Source organism: Ovis canadensis, chromosome 22, assembly GCF_042477335.2.
Source record: "Ovis canadensis isolate MfBH-ARS-UI-01 breed Bighorn chromosome 22, ARS-UI_OviCan_v2, whole genome shotgun sequence".
Classification (NCBI taxonomy): Eukaryota; Metazoa; Chordata; class Mammalia; order Artiodactyla; family Bovidae; genus Ovis; species Ovis canadensis.
Window position 1 is genome coordinate 36,249,712 of NC_091266.1, and position 21,338 is coordinate 36,271,049.

Here is a 21,338-nt window from a genome sequence, read left to right on the forward strand (position 1 = left end):
CTGGAGTAACTACAGGGGATTCAATATGAATGTGGTATCTAGGCATGGTCTGCATGGGAAGGCTTCTCATCTGTAGGAGGAGGAATGCTGATCATAGGGGCCAGGATTCTCAAGCTCTGGTCCTAGCAATGCCATTAGTTGACTTTGTGACCTCAGGCAAGATAGTTCCTCCTCTTCTGCACTCAGATTTCTCTGTAACATGAAAGGTTGAGATAATCCCTGAAACTCCTTCAACTCTGACACAGTACTTAGAACAAGGCTGCTTGATCCCTTTCGGAACAGATCACTGATGGTTCTTCTTTTCCAGGTGTCTGTGATCACATTTTCTGTTTACGTCCTGGTGGATAGCAGTAACGTTCTGGACGCACAGAAGGCCTTTACCTCCATCACCCTCTTCAATATCCTGCGCTTCCCCATGAGCATGCTCCCCATGCTAATATCCTCCATGCTCCAGGTGGGTAGGGCCTCTCACCGCCAGCTGAATGTGCTCAGTTGCTCAGTCGTGTCAGATGCTTTGTGACCCCATAGACTGTAGCCCACCAGGCTCCTCTGTCAGTGGGATTGTCCAGGCAAGAATACTGAAGTGGGTTGCTGTTTCCTTCTTCCCCTGGTTAAAAACCTTAGATTCCAGAATGACTGGTATGTCCTATCTCATTTCCAAATTCTGCTAGTGAACCTTCACTTAGAGAGATTGGTTTGGTCTCTGGAGACCAACAGCATGATTTAATAAAGTCACAAGTTCTTTGAACCCCCGTTTTTCTGACTATAAACTCAGGATAACCATACCAATCTCATATACCTAACAGGGAGACAAGGTTTTGAGAGTGTTTAGTGAGACTATTACGATTAGCTCTGCTCCTGGAACATTTCTAAGCCCTTTTCTCGGTTCAGTTTCCAGCATCTTAGGGTATTTATAAAGCATTAGGGAAATATGGCACAAAAGGAGAGAAAAGGCTTCTCTCTCTCAATTAAAAAAAAAGGATGGCTACACCAAGTCTTAGTTTTTTGTTGCAGCATGCAGATCTAGTTCCCTGACCAGGGATCAAAGCTGGATCCCTGCACTGGAAGCACGGAGTCTTAGCCACTAGATCAGGGGACTTCCCTTTGTCCAAAGACTTCTCTTTGTGTGAAGCCACATGGTGGTAAAACCAAATGCAATCTGAGAGCCTCAAGCTGTCAGAAAACTAAGTTTGGAATCCAGTAGGCTTAAGATAGTCCAGAGGGAGTGTCTGGGTCCTGAAAACTGAGCACAGTCACTGAGATGGACCAGGTACCAGGCCTCAGGAGGATGTTCCCAGGGAGGTGGCAGACTGGCGAGGCAGCCAGGATGACAAAGTGTGGTGACCTGTGTTCATCCAGAGGTGACTGGCTTCAGAGAGTTCAGGCCCTAGGAAGGACCAGGGTTTAGGAGGAGCCCTTCTGGCCCTGGAGGGTGTTAAAAAGGATGGTAGATCTGGCTGAGAAAGAAACAACACGCTCTTTTTAGAGTCGGATGGTTTATCACATTGATAGCAAAAGCAGGATCAACAAAGGTGACAACTCTCTGCAAAACAAAGGGGCCAGATGAGCAGGTAAGTGGGCAGTGAGGCCCTCTACAGGAGCTGATCCATACCGCAGCCATGCAATTCTAGAGCCCACAGTGGTGCTTCAAAGAGGGGGCAAGGCAGAAAGTGCAATGCCTGCTTAGCCACTCAGTCATGTCCGACTCTTTGTGAGTCTTTGAACTGTAGCCGGCCAGGCTCCTCTGTCCGTGGGATTTTTCAGGCAAGAATATTGGAGTGGGTTGCTATTTCCTCCTCCAGGGGATATTCCCGATGCAGGGATCGAACCCGTATCTCCTGTGTCTCCTACATTACAGGCAGATTCTTTACCTGCTGAGCCATCGGGGAAGCCCCCTAAAGTGCAGACCTGGGTTCCTCAGAACCCAGGTCGTGACAAGAAGCTGTCTCGTGACAGCCTGGCTGGAAGGGAGGAAGTGAGAAACATCCTTGTAAATCCCCCCAAGTTCTCCTGTTCCAGGGGGACCACAGGGCATCCTGCCAGTGCTTAGGTCACCTGCAATTTAAGCCTGGCCTAAGTGGAGATATGCAGGATGCAATGGCACCCCACTCCAGTCCTCTTGCCTGGAAAATCCCATGGACGGAGGAGCCTGGTAGGCTTTAGTCCGTGGGGTCACGAAGAGTCGGACACGACTGAGCGACTTCACTTTCACTTTTCACTTCCATGCATTGGAGAAGGAAATGGCAACCCACTCCAGTTCTTGCCTGGAGAATCCTAGGGACGGGGGAGCCTGGTGGGCTGCCGTCTATGGGGCCGCACAGAGTCGGGCACGACTGAAGCGACTTAGCAGCGGCAGCAGCCAGCGGAGATATGCCAGGTCACTGTGGTTCCATGGCCGCTTCCTCCACAGAGGGTCCCAGCAGTGATTCAGGACACTGCCTGGGTCATCAGAACGTGGACTCAAAGAAGAATATGCCAGGGGCCCAGTTACCAGATTCAGACAGAAACTTCATCTTAGAAGGAGGCAGAAAACAGTTTCTGGATCTAGGTCCGAAGCCTGGAGACAGCAGAGTAGAATTAACCTCCCACCCACCCATACCACCACCACCGCAATGAGTTTTATGAGGGGCTAAAATAGAGCCTCTTAATTTTCCTGTGTTCAGAGTAGGGTGGCTCCTAGAGCTGAGATGTGGCTGAGTCAGGGGTGAGGGAGTTGGGGAGTGGGTAGGGAGCCAGATATTCCAGCTGTGGTAAATCGCAAATCGTAGGCAAGAAGCCTGGCAGGTTGACTGGTTGTCTGATTCCACATCCAAGGCTGATGACGAAGTCACACTCCTGTGTCTCCTTGTGCTCATCATTGAACTTTGTTCCTCCGTGTCCTTCTCTAGGCCAGTGTTTCCACAGAGCGGCTAGAGAAGTACCTGGGAGGGGATGACTTGGACACATCTGCCATTCGACACGATTGCAATTCTGGTAAATGAATTTGGAAGTTGCTTCCCATATGTATTCACAGTGCTGGCACCAGGACTTTGATATACAAGGGCAGAGCAGCAGCAAACTGAAGGAAAGGGAAAGCCAGGGGACTTATCTTGCATCTATATTTGCACTGGTATTACTTAAATTTTGCATTCATTTAGAACAGATTTCTTAGCCAGCCAGATTGACGAGCAAAGCTGGGCCAGCTGTTTTGAGAATAAGTGGGGAATCCTGCAAAGGATCCAGAAAACAGAAGTCATGATGGAGCCAAGTATGTGGAATTGGGAGGGGAGGCTGAAGTGAAAGAACACACAGGTTCCAAAGGTTTAAGGACTGAGGGGCATTCATAGCCAGAACAAGCCATGGTTCTGGAATCCAGGGCAGGAGTGGCTGAGTTTGTATATGGAAGTGGAATTTATACAACAGACTAGGCAACAGAGGGCCTGGGAATGAACCCAGAGTGTCTGTAGATCAACAGTCTGGGCTACCAACTGGCTTGGGACTCCTAAGTAAATAAAGGACTTTGCAGGTGACACTTGGTCTCACCCCTGGGGCTTTCATTTGCCTCTTGACAGCTCAGGATTTAGCACCAGACAAAGGCAGGCTCTTCTGGAGGAAGGAACAAGGGACACATGAAGGCTGAGAAAAGGCAGACAGACATGCGGGGACCTACGTCTGACTTAAAGACAGGAATTTTTCTCAACAGATAAAGCTGTGCAGTTTTCTGAGGCGTCATTTACCTGGGACCATGATTTGGGTGTCACAATCCAAGAGTGAGTTGCCTCCTTTTCTTCTTGCTGTATTTTAAGATTCTCCTTGCTGGTCTTGTTATAGGGAAATTCCATATAATATACCACATGGGGAAGCAAGCTGTGCCCATGTTCAGTTAGATACTAGTGCAGGCTAAATCCCTGGAGGGATAAACTGGCTGCAGTCGCTGTGACTGCACCTGCCCTCCTCCTCCCCCCGCCCACCGCCGCTTTCCTCCTGGGGGACAGTACAACTGAGAACCTGTGAAGACATGTGTTCTCCAGATTGTGGATGGAGGTAGTGCAGGCTGGCAGGTAGCCTAGGTCTCTGGATGTGCCAGAGGATACTCACGAGAACCTAAACTCAAGTTCACTTATTCACTGAAGAATAGTTATCATGAAGGACCCAGAGGGGATGATGTGAGCTGCTTCTATACTCAACTTCAGATCTGGAATTTTTCATCTACATAACCCCTTCTCACATTCTGCCCTGTAGGTCACCCCCTGCCTTAAGCCAACCCTTTCTTGCCACACTGCTGCATGTAATGTGTTCTTTAAGCACTACGTGTGTGAGCACACCAGCTTCATCAGAAGCACAATCCCGCAGAGTACGCCAGGAGCCCGAGCAGGCCAGGCTTTCTCACAACTGATTACACCTAATAGCCTTCCTGCCACTTTCCACACTCTCTCTTGTTTCTCCATCCTCTAACATGGACCCTGGAGCTTGCCTCAGCATATGTCAGTCCAGAAGCCCTGAGCCCTCCTAACCTGAAAGCCTCAACTGTATGAGAGAGGAGCGTGGACATAGCTCCCACTTTGCTGGTAGTATAAGTCTAGAAGGAGCCCAGCTGGGTGGGCAGGTTCAGGAATCCTGAGAACAAGTTCCTAATGTTCTAGGAACTTAAATATTAGGACTAGAACAGAGAGTTTCCCGGAGCCTGGCCCAGTGTGGGCCCCTACCCAGCCACACTCAGCCAAATCTCCAGGGAAGGGGGCAGGACATCTGTGCGCTCAGTGAGTATTTACTGAATTGCTCTTCTCATTGAATAGTCGAGTTTGGGATGCATTACTCTGTCCCAGCCCCATTAGTTTAGAAATTGAGAGTCCAGGAGAAGTGAGACTCTAAGATCACACAGCTCAGCTGTAGCAGAGTTGGGATTTGAACAAATAGGGTCTTGTTCAATGGTGCCACATAGTTCTGAAATTATTTTTCCGTTGGAAACTGGCTTTTTGCACAAACAACTTATAAATTAAGCCTTACTCTAAAGTCTTAGAGGAAAAAAAAAAAAACAAACATTAGAGGACTACTTTGAAACTTTGTATATCCAAGATATATTTTCCAATCTTGAAGGAAAATCTCCTTTGGCATCTGAGAAGTCCTTTGGGCATCTGAGAAGTGGCGTGAACGTCTACCCTCCACTTCCTTCAAGTACACTTCTCTCTTTCAGTGTGAACTTGGACATTATGCCAGGCCAGCTGGTGGCTGTGGTGGGCACTGTGGGCTCTGGGAAATCTTCCTTGATGTCAGCCATGCTGGGAGAAATGGAAAATGTCCACGGGCACATCACGGTCAAGGTGAGAAGGAATGCCAAGGAGAAGACTTCTGACACTCAGATGTGGGCAGCGCTGAGTGCTGCCTGCTCATAGGGAGAAACAGTTAGAATCTGATAACCACTCCTGTCAGGCTGCCATTGGTGGGGTCTTGGAGACATCTAGGAGACTTATAAACTATAGATTCTTTGCCCTACCCCACATATATAATCATATTCTGGAGTAGATTTTAAAAACCTGCCTTTTTAATGAGCTCCCCAGGTGATTCTCATGTGCATACTGAAGTTTGAAAACTGTTGAAAGATGTCTTCTTTCAAAGTATAGGTAATTCTACTATAATCCATGTTTCTGAAAACCTCCTAATCTACAAAATTATACAATAAAAATAAGAGGACTTGGGGAAAGAGCTGGAACAGATCATTAAAAATATATGCAGCCAGGCTACCAACAAAACTAATAAGAGCAATAACAGTAAAAACAGTAGCATAGTAAAATCTCCACTGAATGTTGTACCCAGCTTCACAATTGGTTCTGGGCCTCTTGCCTCTTCCTTTGAGAGCTGGGCGTTGGAGGGCACTTTAACAGAGAGGAAATGTTTTCAAGGCATCTCCATCAGCACTCTTAGCTTCACCAGAGAGCTAAATTTAGGGGAAATTATAGGTACTTGGAATCATTTCACCAGCCACTACTTGCACCTAAAAGAGGCAGGTCTGTAGATTTTTAGCTTTTCTTCTTAAGATCTTCATATATTGCTAAGCCATTCTTTATTATAAGAAAATATGCCCCTGATTACTTAAAATTGACAAGCCTGGACAATTTTTAAGAGCCAAAACTTCTTCCACGTTATACTGACATTTATTCCTTGATTTACTGATCATTAATGAGATAGTTTTCATACTGTTCATGAATGCTACAGGAGATCAGTGGAGAAATAACTCCAGAAAGAATGAAGGGAACAAGCCAAAGCAAAAACAATACCCAGCTGTGGATGTGACCAGTGATAGAAGCAAGGTCCAATGCTGTAAAGAGCAATATTGCATAGGAAGCTGGTCCATTAATTAAGACAAACTGGAAGTGGTCAAATAGGAGATGTCAAGAGTGAACATCGACATTCTAGGAATCAGTGAACTAAAATGGACTGGAATGGGTGAATTTAACTCAGATGACCATTATATCTACTGTGGGCAGGAAATCTTAGAAGAAATGGAGTTGCCATCATGGTCAGAAAAGAATCCAAAATGCAGTACTTGGATGCAATCTCAAAAACGACAGAATGATCTCTGTTCGTTTCCAAGGCAAACTATTTAATATCACTGTGATCCAAGCCTATGCCCCAAACAGTAACACTGAAGAAGCTGAACTTGACGGTTCTATGAAGACCTACAAGACCTTTTAGAACTCACACCCAAAAAAGATGTCCTTTTCATTAAAGGGGACTGGAATGCAAAAGTAGGAAGTCAAGAAACACTTGGAGTAACAGGCAAATTTTGCCTTGGAATACGGAATGAAGCAGGGCAAAGGCTATTAGAGTTTTGCCAAGAGAACGCACTGGTCATAGCAAACACCCTCTTCCAACAACACAAGAGAAGACTCTACATCACCAGATGGTCAACACCAAAATCAGATTGATTATATTCTTTCCAGCCAAAGATGGAGACGCTCTATACAGTCAGCAAAAACAAGACCGGGACCTGACTGTGGCTCAGATCATGAACTCCTGATTGCCAAATTCAGACTTAAATTGAAGAAAGGAGGGAAAACCACTAGACCATTCAGGTATGACCTAAATCAAATCCCTTATGATTATACAGTGGAAGTGAGAAATAGATTTAAGGGGCTAGACCTGATAGAGTGCCTGATGAACTATGGATGGAGGTTTGTGACATTGTACAGGAAACAGGGATCAAGACCATCCCTATGGAAAAGAAATGCAAAAAAAAACAAAATGACTGTCTGAGGAGGCCTTACAAATAGCTGTGAAAAAAAAGAGAAGTGAAAAGCAAAGGAGAAAAGGAAAGATGTTCCCATTTGAATGCAGAATTCCCAAGAATAGCAAGGAGAGATAAGAAAGCCTTCCTCAGTGATCAGTGCAAAGAAATAGAGGAAAACAACAGAATGGGAAAGACTAGAGATTTCTTCAAGAAAATTAGAGATACCAAGGGAACATTTCATGCAAAGATGGGCTTGATAAAGGACAGACATGGTATGGACCTAACAGAAGCAAAAGATATTAAGAGATGGCAAGAATACACAGAACTGTACAAAAAAGATCTTCATGACCCAGATAATCACGATGGTGTGACCACTCACCTAGAGCCAGATTCCTGGAATGTGAAGTCAAGTGGGCCTTAGAAAGCATCGCTACGAACAAAGCTAGTGGAGGTGATGGAATTCCAGTTTAGCTATTTCAAATCCTGAAGCGTGATGCTGTGAAGGGCTGCACTCAATTATGCCAGCAAATTTGGAAAACTCAGCAGTGGCCACAGGACTGGAAAAGGTCAGTTTTCATTCAAATCCCAAAGAAAAGCAATGCCAAAGGATGCTCAAACTACTGCACAATTGCACTCATCTCACACGCTAGTAAAGTAATGCTCAAAATTCTCCAAGCCAGGCTTCAGCAATACATGAACCATAAACTTTCAGATGTTCCAGCTGGTTTTAGGAAAGGCAGAGGAACCAGAGATCAAATTGCCAACATCCGCTGGATCATCAAAAAAGCAAGAGAGTTCCAGAAAAACATCTATTTCTGCTTTATTGACTATGCCAAAGCCTTTGACTGTGTGGATCACAATGTATTGTGGAAAATTCTGAAAGAGATTGGAATACTAGACCACCTGACTTGCCTCTTGAGAAACCTATATGCAAGTCAGGAAGCAACAGTTAGAACTGGACATGGAACAACAGACTGGTTCCAAATAGGAAAAGGAGTACATCAAGGCTGTATATTGTCACCCTGCTTATTTAACTTCTATGCAGAGTACATCATGAGAAACGCTGGGCTGGAAGAAGCACAAGCTGGAATCAAGATTGCTGGGAGAAATATCAATAACCTCAAATATGCAGATGACACCACCCTTATGGCAGAAAGTGAAGAGGAACTCAAAAGCCTCTCGATGAAAGTGAAAGAGGAGAGTGAAAAGGTTGGCTTAAAGCTCAACATTCAGAAAACGAAGATCATGACATCTGGTCCCATCACTTCCTGGGAAATAGATGGGGAAACCATGAAAACAGTGTCAGCCTTTATTTTGGGGGGCTCCAAAATCACTGCAGATGGTGACTGAAGCCATGAAATTAAAGGACGCTTACTCCTTGGAAGGAAAGTTATGACCAACCTAGATAGCATATTCAAAAGCAGAGATATTACTTTGCCAACAAAGGTCTTCTAGTCAAGGCTATGGTTTTTCTAGCGGTCATGTATGGATGTAAGAGTTGGACTGTGAAGAAAGCTGAGCACCAAAGAATTGATGCTTTTGAACTGTGGTGCTGGAGAAGACTCTTATGAGTCCCTTGGACTGCAAGGAGATCCAACCAGTCCATCCTAAAGATCAGTCCTGGGTGTTCACTGGAAGGACTGATGCTGAAGCTGAAACTCCAATACTTTGGCCACCTCATGTGAAGAGTTGAGTCATTGGAAAAAACCCTGATGCTGGGAGGGATTGGGGGCAGGAGCAGAAGGAGACGGCAGAGGATGAGATGGCTGGAACACATCCCGACTCGATGCACATGAGTTTGGGTGAACTCCGGGAGTTGGTGATGACAGGGAGGCCTGGAGTGCTGTGATTCATGGGGTCGCAGAGTTGGACACGACTGAGCAACTGAATTGAATGAGTTAGTTTACATTAAATAAACATGCAGCATAGCAGATAAGACTCTACAGATTTATCTCTGTCTCCTAACTCCTTTCAGGGCGCTTTTTCCTGCTAATTCATAACCAAGTTTGTCCTCAAACCCGAGGGCATTTACCCTCGATCTTTTTTTGACATGATCAGATTCATGCATCAGCCTGGTGCCCAAATTTCCATCTCTGAATTCTTACTTTCTAAGATGTCACCTATCTGGTTTCCCCTATCAGGGCTGGCCCTGTGTTGGTCCTAGTAAACTCACTAGGGTCTGACTAAAACCCTGTTCTAGAAGCAGCATGTGCATTCATCCTTCAACTTTCAGATCATGGCTAGAGAGTGAAAGTCCAAAAAGGAGACTGTAAATGATGCACAGGATATTGACTTTTTCTCCCTAGTTGGTGCAATAAATACATGTACCTTTATAAAGATCAATTGTCCAGTCAGCCTGACATTTTTCCAAAGCTACATTCCATTTGTTCCTCCCACCTGCAGCACCCCCTCCTTCAGCCCTGCATTTCCAGAGGTGCAGAGCAGTCATGTGGTCTAATCCTTCCCATCCAGGGCTCTGTAGCCTATGTCCCACAGCAGTCTTGGATCCAGAACGGCACCATAAAGGAAAACATCCTTTTTGGATCAGAGTTGGATGAAAAGAAATACCAGCAAGTTCTGGAAGCCTGTGCCCTCCTCCCTGACTTGGAAGTGCTGCCTGGAGGAGACATGGCTGAGATTGGAGAGAAGGTACTTGGGACACGAGGGGATCCTGAAGGGTGAAGGAAAAGAGTGAGGATGGTAAAGTGCATGGTGGTAAAATAGTTGATCAATTTTGGTAGTCAAGCCTGGAACAAACATCAGAAAACTTGAGTTTGCACAATATTTTGTGCAAATAACTCAGAAATGTAAAATTTTGTACCTGAAAGCAAATATAAGAGTTGTGTAATCTAAAGGAAAGATAATGAACCTAGGACCTGGTTAACTAACCAGCAGCTAACACGAGGTAAATCTCTGGTGGAGGGCCAGAGGCAGACGGGAGCTGTCTGAACTCTAATTCTGTACACTAATGTGGGCCAGAGTAGGGTTCTAATAATCTCAGTGAACATATAGAAATCTAATACATTATTAAATGCCTTTCTTAAAAGTTAATTTTTAATGACCATTTCATATTATATGAATATAGTATAATTGGTTTACAAATCCCTGATTACTATTTATTTAAGATGTTTTTATCCTCTTTCCCCATTATTAAAAATAAATATTAAAAATAAATAAATAAATAAATATAGCAGTCTTTTGAGGAAAGGTCTTGAGGTTAGGAGACTGCAGATATAGCTCTAGAGTGATTTTGTTTCTTAATTCAGCATACATTTCTTGAGCACCTACTATGTGTCAAATAGTATTTTAAGTGCTGGAGTTATATCCACAAACAAACAGAAAACCCACCCTGATATAGCTCTACATTCTCCTGGGGCAGGAAACAAAAACAACAACAAAATAAGTACATTATATGATATAAAATGATAACCTGGGCACACATTTAATTATTAGGTTTAAAGTTATTTATTTGAATCAAAGATATTTATTTGTATAAAGGAACTTGTGTTCCTTTATACAAGTCTGGCTGCCCACCATGCAACAAAGCCAGCCTACTGACACTGAGCTGTGGTACAGGAAAGTACAGTTTATTGCAGGGCCAAGCAAGGAGAATGGGCAGGTAATGCTCGAAATACTGGAACTCCTCAGTGGCTTTCAGGAGAGGGTTTTTAAAGGCAACATCTGGGGTGAGGGTTGCAGCTTGTAGACTTTCTTCTGATTGGTTGGTGGTAAAGTAACAGGGTGCTATTTCAGGACTCTTAATCACCAACCTTTTGGTTCCAACCAGTTTCAGGTCTAAGTGCTTATGGTCAGCGTGCAGTTAGCATCCTCCAACTGCATGAGAATTTTTGTTTCTGCAGAACAATTTAGAGATACGCAGATTGTTATATATCCCCCTTAAGGAGGAGCTGGGGCTCTGTTTTATAGCTGAACTATTGTTTCTTGACTGCTTTTCCTTTGTTTCCACATTCCCTTGCTTCCCTAATTAGTAACTGCTTGGAACTCAGGAAGGCCAGGGAGACTAAAGCTTTTTTTTTTTTTCCTACAAATAAGAAACAGGGGACACAGAGGGGCTTTTGTACCCAGGAGATTGCCCTGCAGGGTCCTGCTTTGTTTCAATCCTCCCTTTTATATTCCTTAACTTGAGGGGAACAGGTATGAGCCAAGAATGGGAATAAAGTTTTGAATAGAGATGTTTATCATAAATTCAGTAGAGGAACTCAGTTTTAGGGGGACTCAGTTTCAGTACTTAATATAAATTCTTTTCTTCCTCAGGGTATAAATCTCAGTGGGGGTCAGAAGCAGCGGATCAGCCTGGCCAGAGCTACCTATCAAAATTCAGACATCTATATTCTGGATGACCCTCTGTCAGCTGTGGATGCCCATGTGGGAAAACATATTTTCAACAAGGTCTTGGGTCCCAATGGCCTATTGAAAGGCAAGGTGAGAACTTATTTAAAGTGATGAAGACATGAAGAAGGGCACACATCTCCTAGGACTGCTGGGTCCTAAAGCAGATTCCCTTATTTCCCTGCCCTCCTGGGCTGCTGAGGAGATAATATCCTGCAGGTCTTGCAGGAAATGGCCTGGTGAGGTCTCCCACCTAGTGGCCATAGCTTATGTGAGAACTGGGTAATTTGAGCCTTATTCTCTGGCTCCAACACTGAGCCTTTTATTAATTAAGGGTGATTAATTATGATTAAAAAGTCCTTAGAGATCTGTCATATAGGAAGAAATATATTTGGTTTTGTCACTAGTTCCTGGCATAGAACTTGCTGTTGTTCAGTTGCTCAATTGCGTCCACCTCTGCAATCTCATGGACTGTAGCATGCCAGGCTTCCCTGTCCTTCACCGTCTTCTGGAGCTTGTTTAAACGCATGTGGACATGAGTCCACATGTGATGGGAGGACAAGTGATGGGAGGGCTGGAATTTTCAGCACCAAACACCAGCCTCTGGAGAGAGGAAGATGGGCAAGAGGTTGGATTATAAAATTGCTTGAATAAGGAGATTCCGAGAGCTTCTGGGTTGGTGAGAACATGAGGGTACTGGGAGAGCATAGAAATTCTGCACAAGCATTCCCTCCAACAGCAAGTGTAGAGTGGGGACTGGCAGCACTCCATCTTGTGTTTGGCTTGCTCCTTTCAAGGTTTTTTGAATGCTTCCACTCCAGCTGGTAGGGTTGGCAGGGTGGCTGTCCCTCTGAGGCCTTTTACCTCTCTCTCAGATCAGTGAGTCAACGGGAACTCACTTTCCCTCCTATTTTTGGTCCTGCTTTCTGTCCTTAAAGCTAACTGGCTGCATTCATTCTTAAACTGAATACCCACTCTGGGCCTGGTTCATCGCAAAGACTGGGCAAGCAGATGAAAAGTTCTCGTCTCTGCTCTCAAGTGACTTATCTAACTGGCAGATATATCAAAAAGCAAGCAATAATATTAAACACAAGAATTATTTTTAATGGCAATCTATACAAATTACTATCTGGTGGGTTTCCCAGGTGGCTCAGTGGTAAAGAATCAGCCTGCAAAGCAGGAGACTCAAGTTTGATTCCTGGGTTGGGAAGATGCCCCTGGAGAAGGAAATGGCAACCCACTCCAGTATTCTTGCCTGGGAAATCCCATGAACAGAAGAGCCTGGCGGGTTACAGTTTATGGGGTTGCAAAACAGTCAGACATGACTTAGCAGCTAAACCCCAACAACATACAAACTACAGAGGAAACATTGGAGAAATACCCAGTTCTTGCCTGGGGACTCAGGAAAGGCTACCAAAAGGGCTGGCTTTGAGCTGAGACTCAAAGATGGGCCCCTCTTGCATCTTCGTGATACGAGTGACCTAGTGTCTGTGGGGCTGTCTGTAGAAAGCAGAGGCAGTGGGCTTGGGCTATTGCACCAGAGGCTCATCTCAATACCATGACCCCTATTTGAGCCTCATTACTCATCTGCAAGTGTTCATCTTTCTTTGAGTGGAATCCCCGTGTCAGGAGTCAGTGTGGTCCATAAATAGACAACACAAGGAGTGCCAAGTCCTCCACACCAGAGAGGGCCTGGGCCAAAGACAAAGGTCCTTGACCTGTAATGTTTCTAACATGCTGAAATAACTTGGGCAGTTCTTGTTAGATCAGTGGTTTGCTGATTAGTGAGAGGGCAGTTAGTTTTGCGTGCCTCAGTTGTATTGATAGCCCTTTATCTCAAGTGACATCACTAAGCCTGACTCTTGGCTACCCAGAAAGCTGGAGGGAAATGTGTGCAGGGCAAACCTCACTGTCACTACAAGAAAATAACTGAATATATTCATGATGACAGGAGTCTCGTTTTACACACACAGTCAGATTTTAGGGTGAGATGCTGGGAAGTAAAGAGAAAGTAAAAGAAAAAGGTTAAGTGGTCAGGGCCACATTTGGAAGCAAAGCCCCACAGTGACTCTGTTTTTTCTTTTCAAGAGTAAGCTAAAGAAGGTGGTCACAGGATTGTCAGCACAACTTGCTGTTATTTTTACAGACTCGAATCTTGGTGACACACAGCATTCACTTTCTTCCCCAAGTGGATGAGATTGTGGTTGTGGGGAATGGCACCATCCTGGAGAAGGGATCCTACAGCACTCTGCTGGCCAATAAAGGATTATTTGCTAAGAATCTGAAGACATTTGTGAAACAGACGGGTCCTGAAGATGAGGCCACAGGTATGTGAAGAGGACTGGGACAGGATAGAACTCGGGTATGGAAGGGACGGGAGTAGAAAACTACCACTATTTGCCTGCTGACCTGCTCAGCACCCAGTGGACTAGATGCGGAAGTGAGTTAGCCAGAGATCCAATATCTGTTCTTCCTGTGTTTTGTGTCTCTGTAAAGAAACACAGACATAGACATTTTTTATGTGAGCCAAACTAGGGGCCCATCCAGCTCATCTGGCCTCTGACATGCAGTCATAGGTTACTCTTTAGAAGATGGGGCTGCCCTGATAGTTCGGTTGGTAAAGAATCTGCCTGCAGTGCAGGAGACCGCAGTTTGATTCCTGGGTCAGGAAGATCCCTTGGAGAAGGGATAGGCTACCCACTCCAGTATTCTTGGGCTTCCCATGTGGCTCAGCTGGCAAAGAATCCTTCTGCACTGCGGGAGACCTGGGTTCAATCCTTGGGTTGGGAAGATCCCCTGGACAAGGGAAAGGCTACCCACTTCAGTATTCTGGCCTGGAGAGTTCCATGGACTGTATAGTCCATGGGGCTGCAAAGAGTTGGACATGGCTGAGAGACTTTCAGTTCAGTTACAAGATGACTGGAGGTATGGGGTGATTAGCTCTTGTGGGAGAGAAGAGACACCATGGGCAGGAGTTGACCCCCTTTTAGGGAATGTCCTGCTTCACACATTCCACCCTACCTATTCAAACTCATTAAAAGCACTTCCTGGACAGCTTCATAATACCTGGTATTAACAGTGTACTGCTAAATCATTGCTAAGCCCTAACAAAGGAATCTTGACTAACATACCAAACACCGCTGGGTGTTTCAAAGCAGAACAGAATTGTGGCAGTTGCACAGTGTCACAATATACCACAGGAACGGCCCCAACCTAATACAGGACCACTGGGGTCACTGATTAGTTCCAGGCAGTAATGGAGCCCTGGTCTCTGAGGTCCCTCCCAAGAACCTGCCAGGAGTCATCCCAGGCATGGTTCTGGGTATCTGCTTCAGGTGGCAATTACCAACAGGAGGTCAGGGCCGAGAAAGCAAGATCTGCAGGGGCATTCTGAGAGTCAATCAGAAGAGGTAGAAACTTCAGAGCCTAGAAGTGGGAGCACATTCAAGCCTTGAGGTCAGAAATACGTGATAGTTTTAAACCACAAGAGTCAGAAAGAAAAGCCTAAACCAGGAAGTCTATAAACACTGGCAAGACAGTGTTTATAGAAACGAAGACTGACCTTTGGTGTCTTTGATGACCTTAGGATGGTGTGGGCTACAGGGACTGGGAGCCAGTGCAGGAAAGTTGAGCAGGGATATTAGCAGGAAGGAGGGGGTCAGAGCTTTCCATCAGCCTTTATGTGCTCCGGGGATTGGCCTGGAGAAAACAAAAAGCGCCTGCCTGGGAACTGGTCTCCAGCAGAGGGAAGGGTCTGATGCTGGATGCCCTGAGTTACTGCTCAGTCCACCACAGCACCTCAACCCGTACAGGTTTCACATTCTAATTCTCAACTTTTTTCTTCTGATTTGCCTGGATGTGAGTTCTGTTTATCTAAACCCCCGGGGTAGACGGCCCCTTTGAAGAATCCTGTCTTTTGTGTACAGAGAGAGTTTGCAAACCCTTCGTTTGGGTCACACTGACAGGCCATTTCTGAGAAGTTGTGTAAGCCGCAGTGCCTGGCATGCTGTTGTGTGGTTTCCAGGGCTCAAGGTACAGACCCCAGACGGTAGAAGAAAGGAAAGGGCAAGAGGGCAAGGGAACCTGTGTCAGTGTGGGCTCAGTGTTTCCTAATTAGCCATCGTAACAAAACAGTACAAACTTGGTGTCTTACACAACAGAAATGTATTGTCACTCACCGTTGCAGAGGTGAGAAGTCCAAAATCAAGGTGTCAACAAGATGTGTTCCTTCTGAAGGTAACAGGGAAGGATCTATTCCAGGTTTTTCTCTGAGTGATTTGCTGGCAGTCTTTGGCATTCTTGGCTATAGATACACAACATCAACCTCTGCCTTCGTCTTCACATGGTTTTCTCTCTTATGCGCATTTGTGTCCACGTTTCCCCTTTTCACAAGGACATCAGACGTATTGGATCAGGGGCCCATCCCAGTGGGCCTAATAGAGATGTTCTCTATTTGGTGAGAACTTCCCTTTAGAGACCCAGATCCAGTCCCTGGGTGGGGACGATCCCCTGGAGAAGGAAATGGCAACCCACTCCAGTATTCTTGCCTGGAGAATTCCATGGACAGAGAAGCCTGGTGGGCTACAATCCATGGGGTCACAAAGAGTCGGACATGACTGAGTGACTAACTTTTTTTTCACTTCCTTTAGATCTTGAGACATGGTTTCCTGTTGTTTTCTGAGCATACTTATCATAGCTGATTTAAAATCTTTGTCAGTAAGTCCAACACCTCTGCTTCCTTGAGTACATTTTCTCAGTACATGTTGACTGCTTTTTTTTCTCTCTCCTGTGTACAACCCCATACTTTCCTGCTTCCTTGTATGTCTCATTTTTTGCTGGAAACTGATCATTTTAATTAGTTTAACAATTCTGGAAATACAAGCTCTCTCCTCTCCTTCCTCCACCAGGGTTTGTTGTGGTTCCTCTTCCTAAAGCTTAGTTTCCCGAACTAATTCTGTTAAGTCTACATGCTTTATTTCATGTGGTCACTGATGTTCCTGCTTGGTTGGCTTAGTGGTCAGATGATGACCAAGAGGTTAGAGGTTTCATTAAGTGCCTGCAACCAATAAGTCACTCAGCCTTTGCTGAGAGACTCTGTGGGAATGAGGGGTGGAGGGCATGTCTTTTTTAACAAGCCAGCAGGCAATTTACAGTTCCATCTCAGTCTTTGTTGCCTGCTTGCCCAGAGTCTGAAGTTAAGCCAGAGGTAAGGGAGTAAGACATTCTCAAGTCTTTCTTGGGTAGGTGTGCAACCCTACACATATGTTTGACATACTTGATTGCTAGGAATATACTGAAGATATCAAAACTCCCTATGAATATCTTATTCCCCAGATTTTTTTTTTAAGTTCTTGGTCGGTTTCTTATTTGTCCCAGCAGTTATCACTGACACAGGCAGCTGAGATGTTAAACAATTGCTGATTATTAGAGCCAATGCCAAGTCAGGCCCAGTAAAGACAAGCCCTGTGAATGGGGTTTTCCAGAGGACTGCAAGGCTGTCAAATAATGACAGTTGTCCAGCAATGAGGTTTTGGGCATGTTCTGAACCCACACTGTTCCCTCCAGTAGCTGCAAGGTTACAATAATTGTAATTGGTTTGCTGTTGGTTTTCTAGACTACAGCAGATCTAAGGAGAGGGACAGGGAAATAGGGTAAATTAAACTATTACAAAGCTTACTGTTCTTTCTGAGATTTAGCCTTTTTTCCTAAATAAATGCTCCTTGGATTTTTGCAAGCCTTTGGTTAACTTCAAAGTTATGGAAAATTTGGTTTTGATCATTTCTGACCATTATGCTCATTGCTTTTACAGAAGTCTCAGTTTCTGGAGGTCATTACGATTTTCACAGCCCAAGCTGTTTTACCTTTTCAGGGTATGCTTTTTTAAAATGCTTTAAATTATTTTAATTTCAAGCAGAACATTTTAAATTTACACACACCTTTTTAGTCCTGAGGATTATGACTCTACTGTTTGTCTCCTATAATACTTAAAAGTTCTTTCCTGCTCCAAAGGAACTTAGAAGTTTCTGGAAATATTCTCCATTTTGCCTTTTATCTTCCAGTGAAATATTAACTCATCTTTCCTGTATTCTGGTATTTCTCAAAGAGATGCCCTAATAAATAGTATTTCTGGAGTAAAAGATTCCAACCTGTATGTACATCTGAGATCTCTTGTCAAGGCCAGCAAAATCAGAAAAGACTTCTCTCCTTGTTCATGGGGCTATGACAGCTCCATGCAGCTCTCTCCTTAACCTTTGATGTGTCCCCTAGTCAATGAGGACAGTGAAGACGATGACTGTGGGCTGGTGCCCAGTGTGGAGGAAATCTCAGAGGATGTGGCCTCCTTGTCCATGAAAAGAGAGAACGATCTTCATCGAACACTGAGCCGCAGGTTGGTCATCTGTTCAGCTGGCAGCCCGCATTACTTCCGTAGTTCCCCTTGATCATTCTCTTTTCCTCTTTTTTTTTCCTGAGTGTCCACGTGGATGCTCCCAGCTCTCCTTTTGCTTCCGAGCATGGGGAGTAGGGTTGGGGTGGTTTCCCCTATGATCATCTGCTCTGAAATGCACCGTGATGCACACAGAACGACCGTGATACCTGCTTCCAAGAAGACACTTGGAAGGAAAACTTCCCCTCTCAATCTTTCAGATCTAGGTCCAGTAGCAGGCGTCTGAAGTCCCTAAAGGACTCCTTGAAAATTCGGAATGCGAATATCCTGAAGGAAGAGGAAGAACCAGTGAGAGGACAAAAACTCATCAAGAAGGAATTTGTACAAACTGGAAAGGTGAATGTCACAGTGAAAAGTACCATTCATTAGAGGTGACAGAAGGCTTGGGATTCGAATATTTTTAAGTTTGATGATTTGAATACATATCTATAGAGGAATATGTCTTATGTGCACTGCCAGTCTTTAAATTTATCACTGAAATGTTAGCAGAGGCTCTAGGCTCTTTATCAAATCGTACTTCCATGAAGAATGACACACGTCCTGTGAATATAGTCATACCACACTTCACGTGTGAAAGCAACAAAAATGAGATGCAATTCTGGGAGCTGGAGAATACCAACCTATCAGACTCATAGCACACTGTTCAAGTTAATAAAACGTAAGACCAAGCTCCTAAATTTAAGGTCTTAAACATTAATAAAACACGGTCTGTGGTATAGCCTTATCTGTCCCACTCTGTTTTTATATCTGTTGCTCTTAATTTCATCTAGAAGTTCATTGATAATCTGATGGTTATTTATCCTGCATTATATTTCAGCATTGATTATTATCTTGCCCGTATAGAAATGTGACCCCTTACCGAATTTTGCTACCTGCTATCCACTTTTCCGAAGCACTGCATTCCCTGATGATTGATATTCCTCACCGAAAGTCAATAGTGTGTGTCAGTTGCTCAGTTGTGCCCTACTGTTTGCGACCCCATTGACTGTAGCCTGCCAGGCTCCTCCCTCCATGAGATTATCCAGGCAAGAGTCCTGGAGTGGGTTGCCATTCTGTTCTTCAAGGGATCTTCCCAACCCAGGGATTGAACCTGGGTCTCCTGCATTGCAGGCAGATTCTTTACCATCTGAGCCATCAGGGAAACCCAAAATGCCAGTAGGACTTCTGCTAACACTGAGGTGGGGGCTTTGCAGGTGAAGTTCTCCGTCTACCTGAAATACCTACAAGCAATAGGATGGTGCTCGATAGTCTTCATCCTCTTGGGGTTTGTGATCTATTATGTGGCTTTTATTGGATCAAACCTCTGGCTCAGTGCTTGGACCAGCGACTCTAAAAAATACAACGGCACCAACTATCCATCCTCTCAGAGGGACCTAAGAGTTGGCGTCTATGGAGCTCTGGGAATAGCACAAGGTATGTGTGATGGCTACAGCAGCTGTCCCTGCGACAGTCTGTCAGGCCCCCTTCCTTTGCCTCCACTCGGGAAAGCATTTGCCGCTGTGTCCCTGGTGCGAGTCTCCAGGGGTCCCTGTGCATGGTGCTGACTACGCTGCTTCCGTTCCTAGGTTTCTTTGTGTTCATAGCGAACATCTGGAGTGTCTATGGTTGTAACCATGCATCAAACATCCTTCACAAGCAACTGCTGAACAATATCCTTCGAGCACCCATGAGTTTTTTTGACACAACACCCATAGGTCGGATAGTGAACAGGTTTGCTGGTGTAAGTATCTCAAGGGCTGTAAGACGCGTTTATAGCTGAGGTCTTTCTGTTTCCGACAGGGAAGGAATTCTCATTTTCCCCCTAGACAACACTGGGCAGTTCCAGTTCTTTAGTCCCACTCAGCATGCAGATGTTTCTGGAATACCTTGTGTGTGGTACTAAGGGTCCTGAGGATACAGGGATGAACCACTGTGGCCCTTTAAGTAGGTCACCAACAAGTGAGGGAGACGGCCAAGGAAATAAAGGATGATGATAGAATATGGGAAAACCAGGAGCAACAGTGCACACAGTGGCTTTCTGGGAGTATGAAAGAGAGACAGGAAAAAGAGGTGCCAGCTGCGTCTGCATGACCGAGGGTGGGAAATGTCAGGAAGGGTGAAATTCTAGCAGTAGAAGTTAGCCAGAGAGATGGCGGGGGGAGGGCTGGGCCAGGGCACTGGAAGCAGGATGTGAAGGGTTTCTCTGCAGAGGGAAAAACACAGGTGAAAGCAGAGTCCTGGTTGTGACAGTGAGTAGAAGTGACAGCGGGGCAACCCTTTGCTTGGTCGCTGCTTCCAGTCCTGAAACTCCCATTTTTGATGCTTTGCAAATAAGTAAATGAGGTCTGGATTATAGAATCTTGTGATTTGAATGGAGCTCTGGCACACTGTCTCCATCGGCTGCGGATTCTTGAACCCTCAGCATTTGTTCATTCAACATTTATTGGGTACCTTCTGTGAGCCAAGGACTATACTGAGGATTGAGATGCTCAGTAAATGCAAAGGTCATAGATGGCTCTCTACCGTGGACCGGACTGAACTCATTGATTCTTAATGAATATGAGATGGAAATTTCAGGAACAGAGGAAACCAGACAATTCAGAGTAATATTCAACTATCACCAAGAGAATTTTCAAACTTCTGTTTGTAGAAGAGGGTGCACATTTTTAAATGTCTTAGCAATTCTGAGCCCTACATAAGGGTAGGGCTACACATAGTTTGGTCTTGTAGCAGACACAGAAAGTCTAGCTCCTAGCCTACAGCCAGGTTTTGGGGACATGGCGACTGCTTCAAAAGTGGGCTTCCCCCCCACTTGTCACTTTCCTCTGAAACAAAAATGGTGGGCATGATGTCACTGGAGACAATTTACATCGGCCTTCTGCTCTTTATTAGAGCCCTTAAAAAGGACATAATTTTGGATGGGGAGATTTCTCAGAGGAATTTTGCAAAGATTGCCCACACTTTTCCATGTTGTGATATATATATGTATTATGCATGCTCATGCACTTCAGTCATGCCTGACTCTTTATGGCCTTGGACTGTAGCCCATCATGCTTCTCTGTCCACGGGGATTCTCCAGGCAAGAATACTGGAGTGGGTTTCCATGCCCTCCTCGTAACTGTGTCCAGGGTTGAGAGAAAAAAAGACGTTCTCACTATCAGTTCTGTGCAGATTACTTTTGACCATTAACTGGCATAGATTCTCCATCCTTCCTCCCCTACCTCCGTCTCTTCTTAAAGGCTCAGCCATTGGCTCCAGGGGACCTGGGATCTAACTCTCCTTTATGATCTGAGTCACCTCCACCACAAAGCTCAGCATACAGTTAATGACAGTTTCCTTCTTCATGCAAAAACAGTT

At 45.0% G+C, this 21,338-nt stretch overlaps 1 protein-coding gene across 1 annotated transcript in view; it reads left to right on the forward strand.

The window, feature by feature from the left end:
- The window catches only part of ABCC2 (ATP binding cassette subfamily C member 2), a 76,972-nt gene that overhangs the window by 36,380 nt on the left and 19,254 nt on the right, over window positions 1-21,338 (forward strand). Inside the window, exons 13-23 of the mRNA XM_069567183.1 lie at window positions 308-454; window positions 2,889-2,973; window positions 3,683-3,749; window positions 5,174-5,300; window positions 9,680-9,856; window positions 11,483-11,650; window positions 13,704-13,884; window positions 17,825-17,945; window positions 18,203-18,338; window positions 19,196-19,415; window positions 19,568-19,722. Coding sequence (XP_069423284.1) covers window positions 308-454; window positions 2,889-2,973; window positions 3,683-3,749; window positions 5,174-5,300; window positions 9,680-9,856; window positions 11,483-11,650; window positions 13,704-13,884; window positions 17,825-17,945; window positions 18,203-18,338; window positions 19,196-19,415; window positions 19,568-19,722 — 1,584 coding nt within the window. The remainder of the gene's footprint in view (window positions 1-307; window positions 455-2,888; window positions 2,974-3,682; window positions 3,750-5,173; window positions 5,301-9,679; window positions 9,857-11,482; window positions 11,651-13,703; window positions 13,885-17,824; window positions 17,946-18,202; window positions 18,339-19,195; window positions 19,416-19,567; window positions 19,723-21,338) is intronic.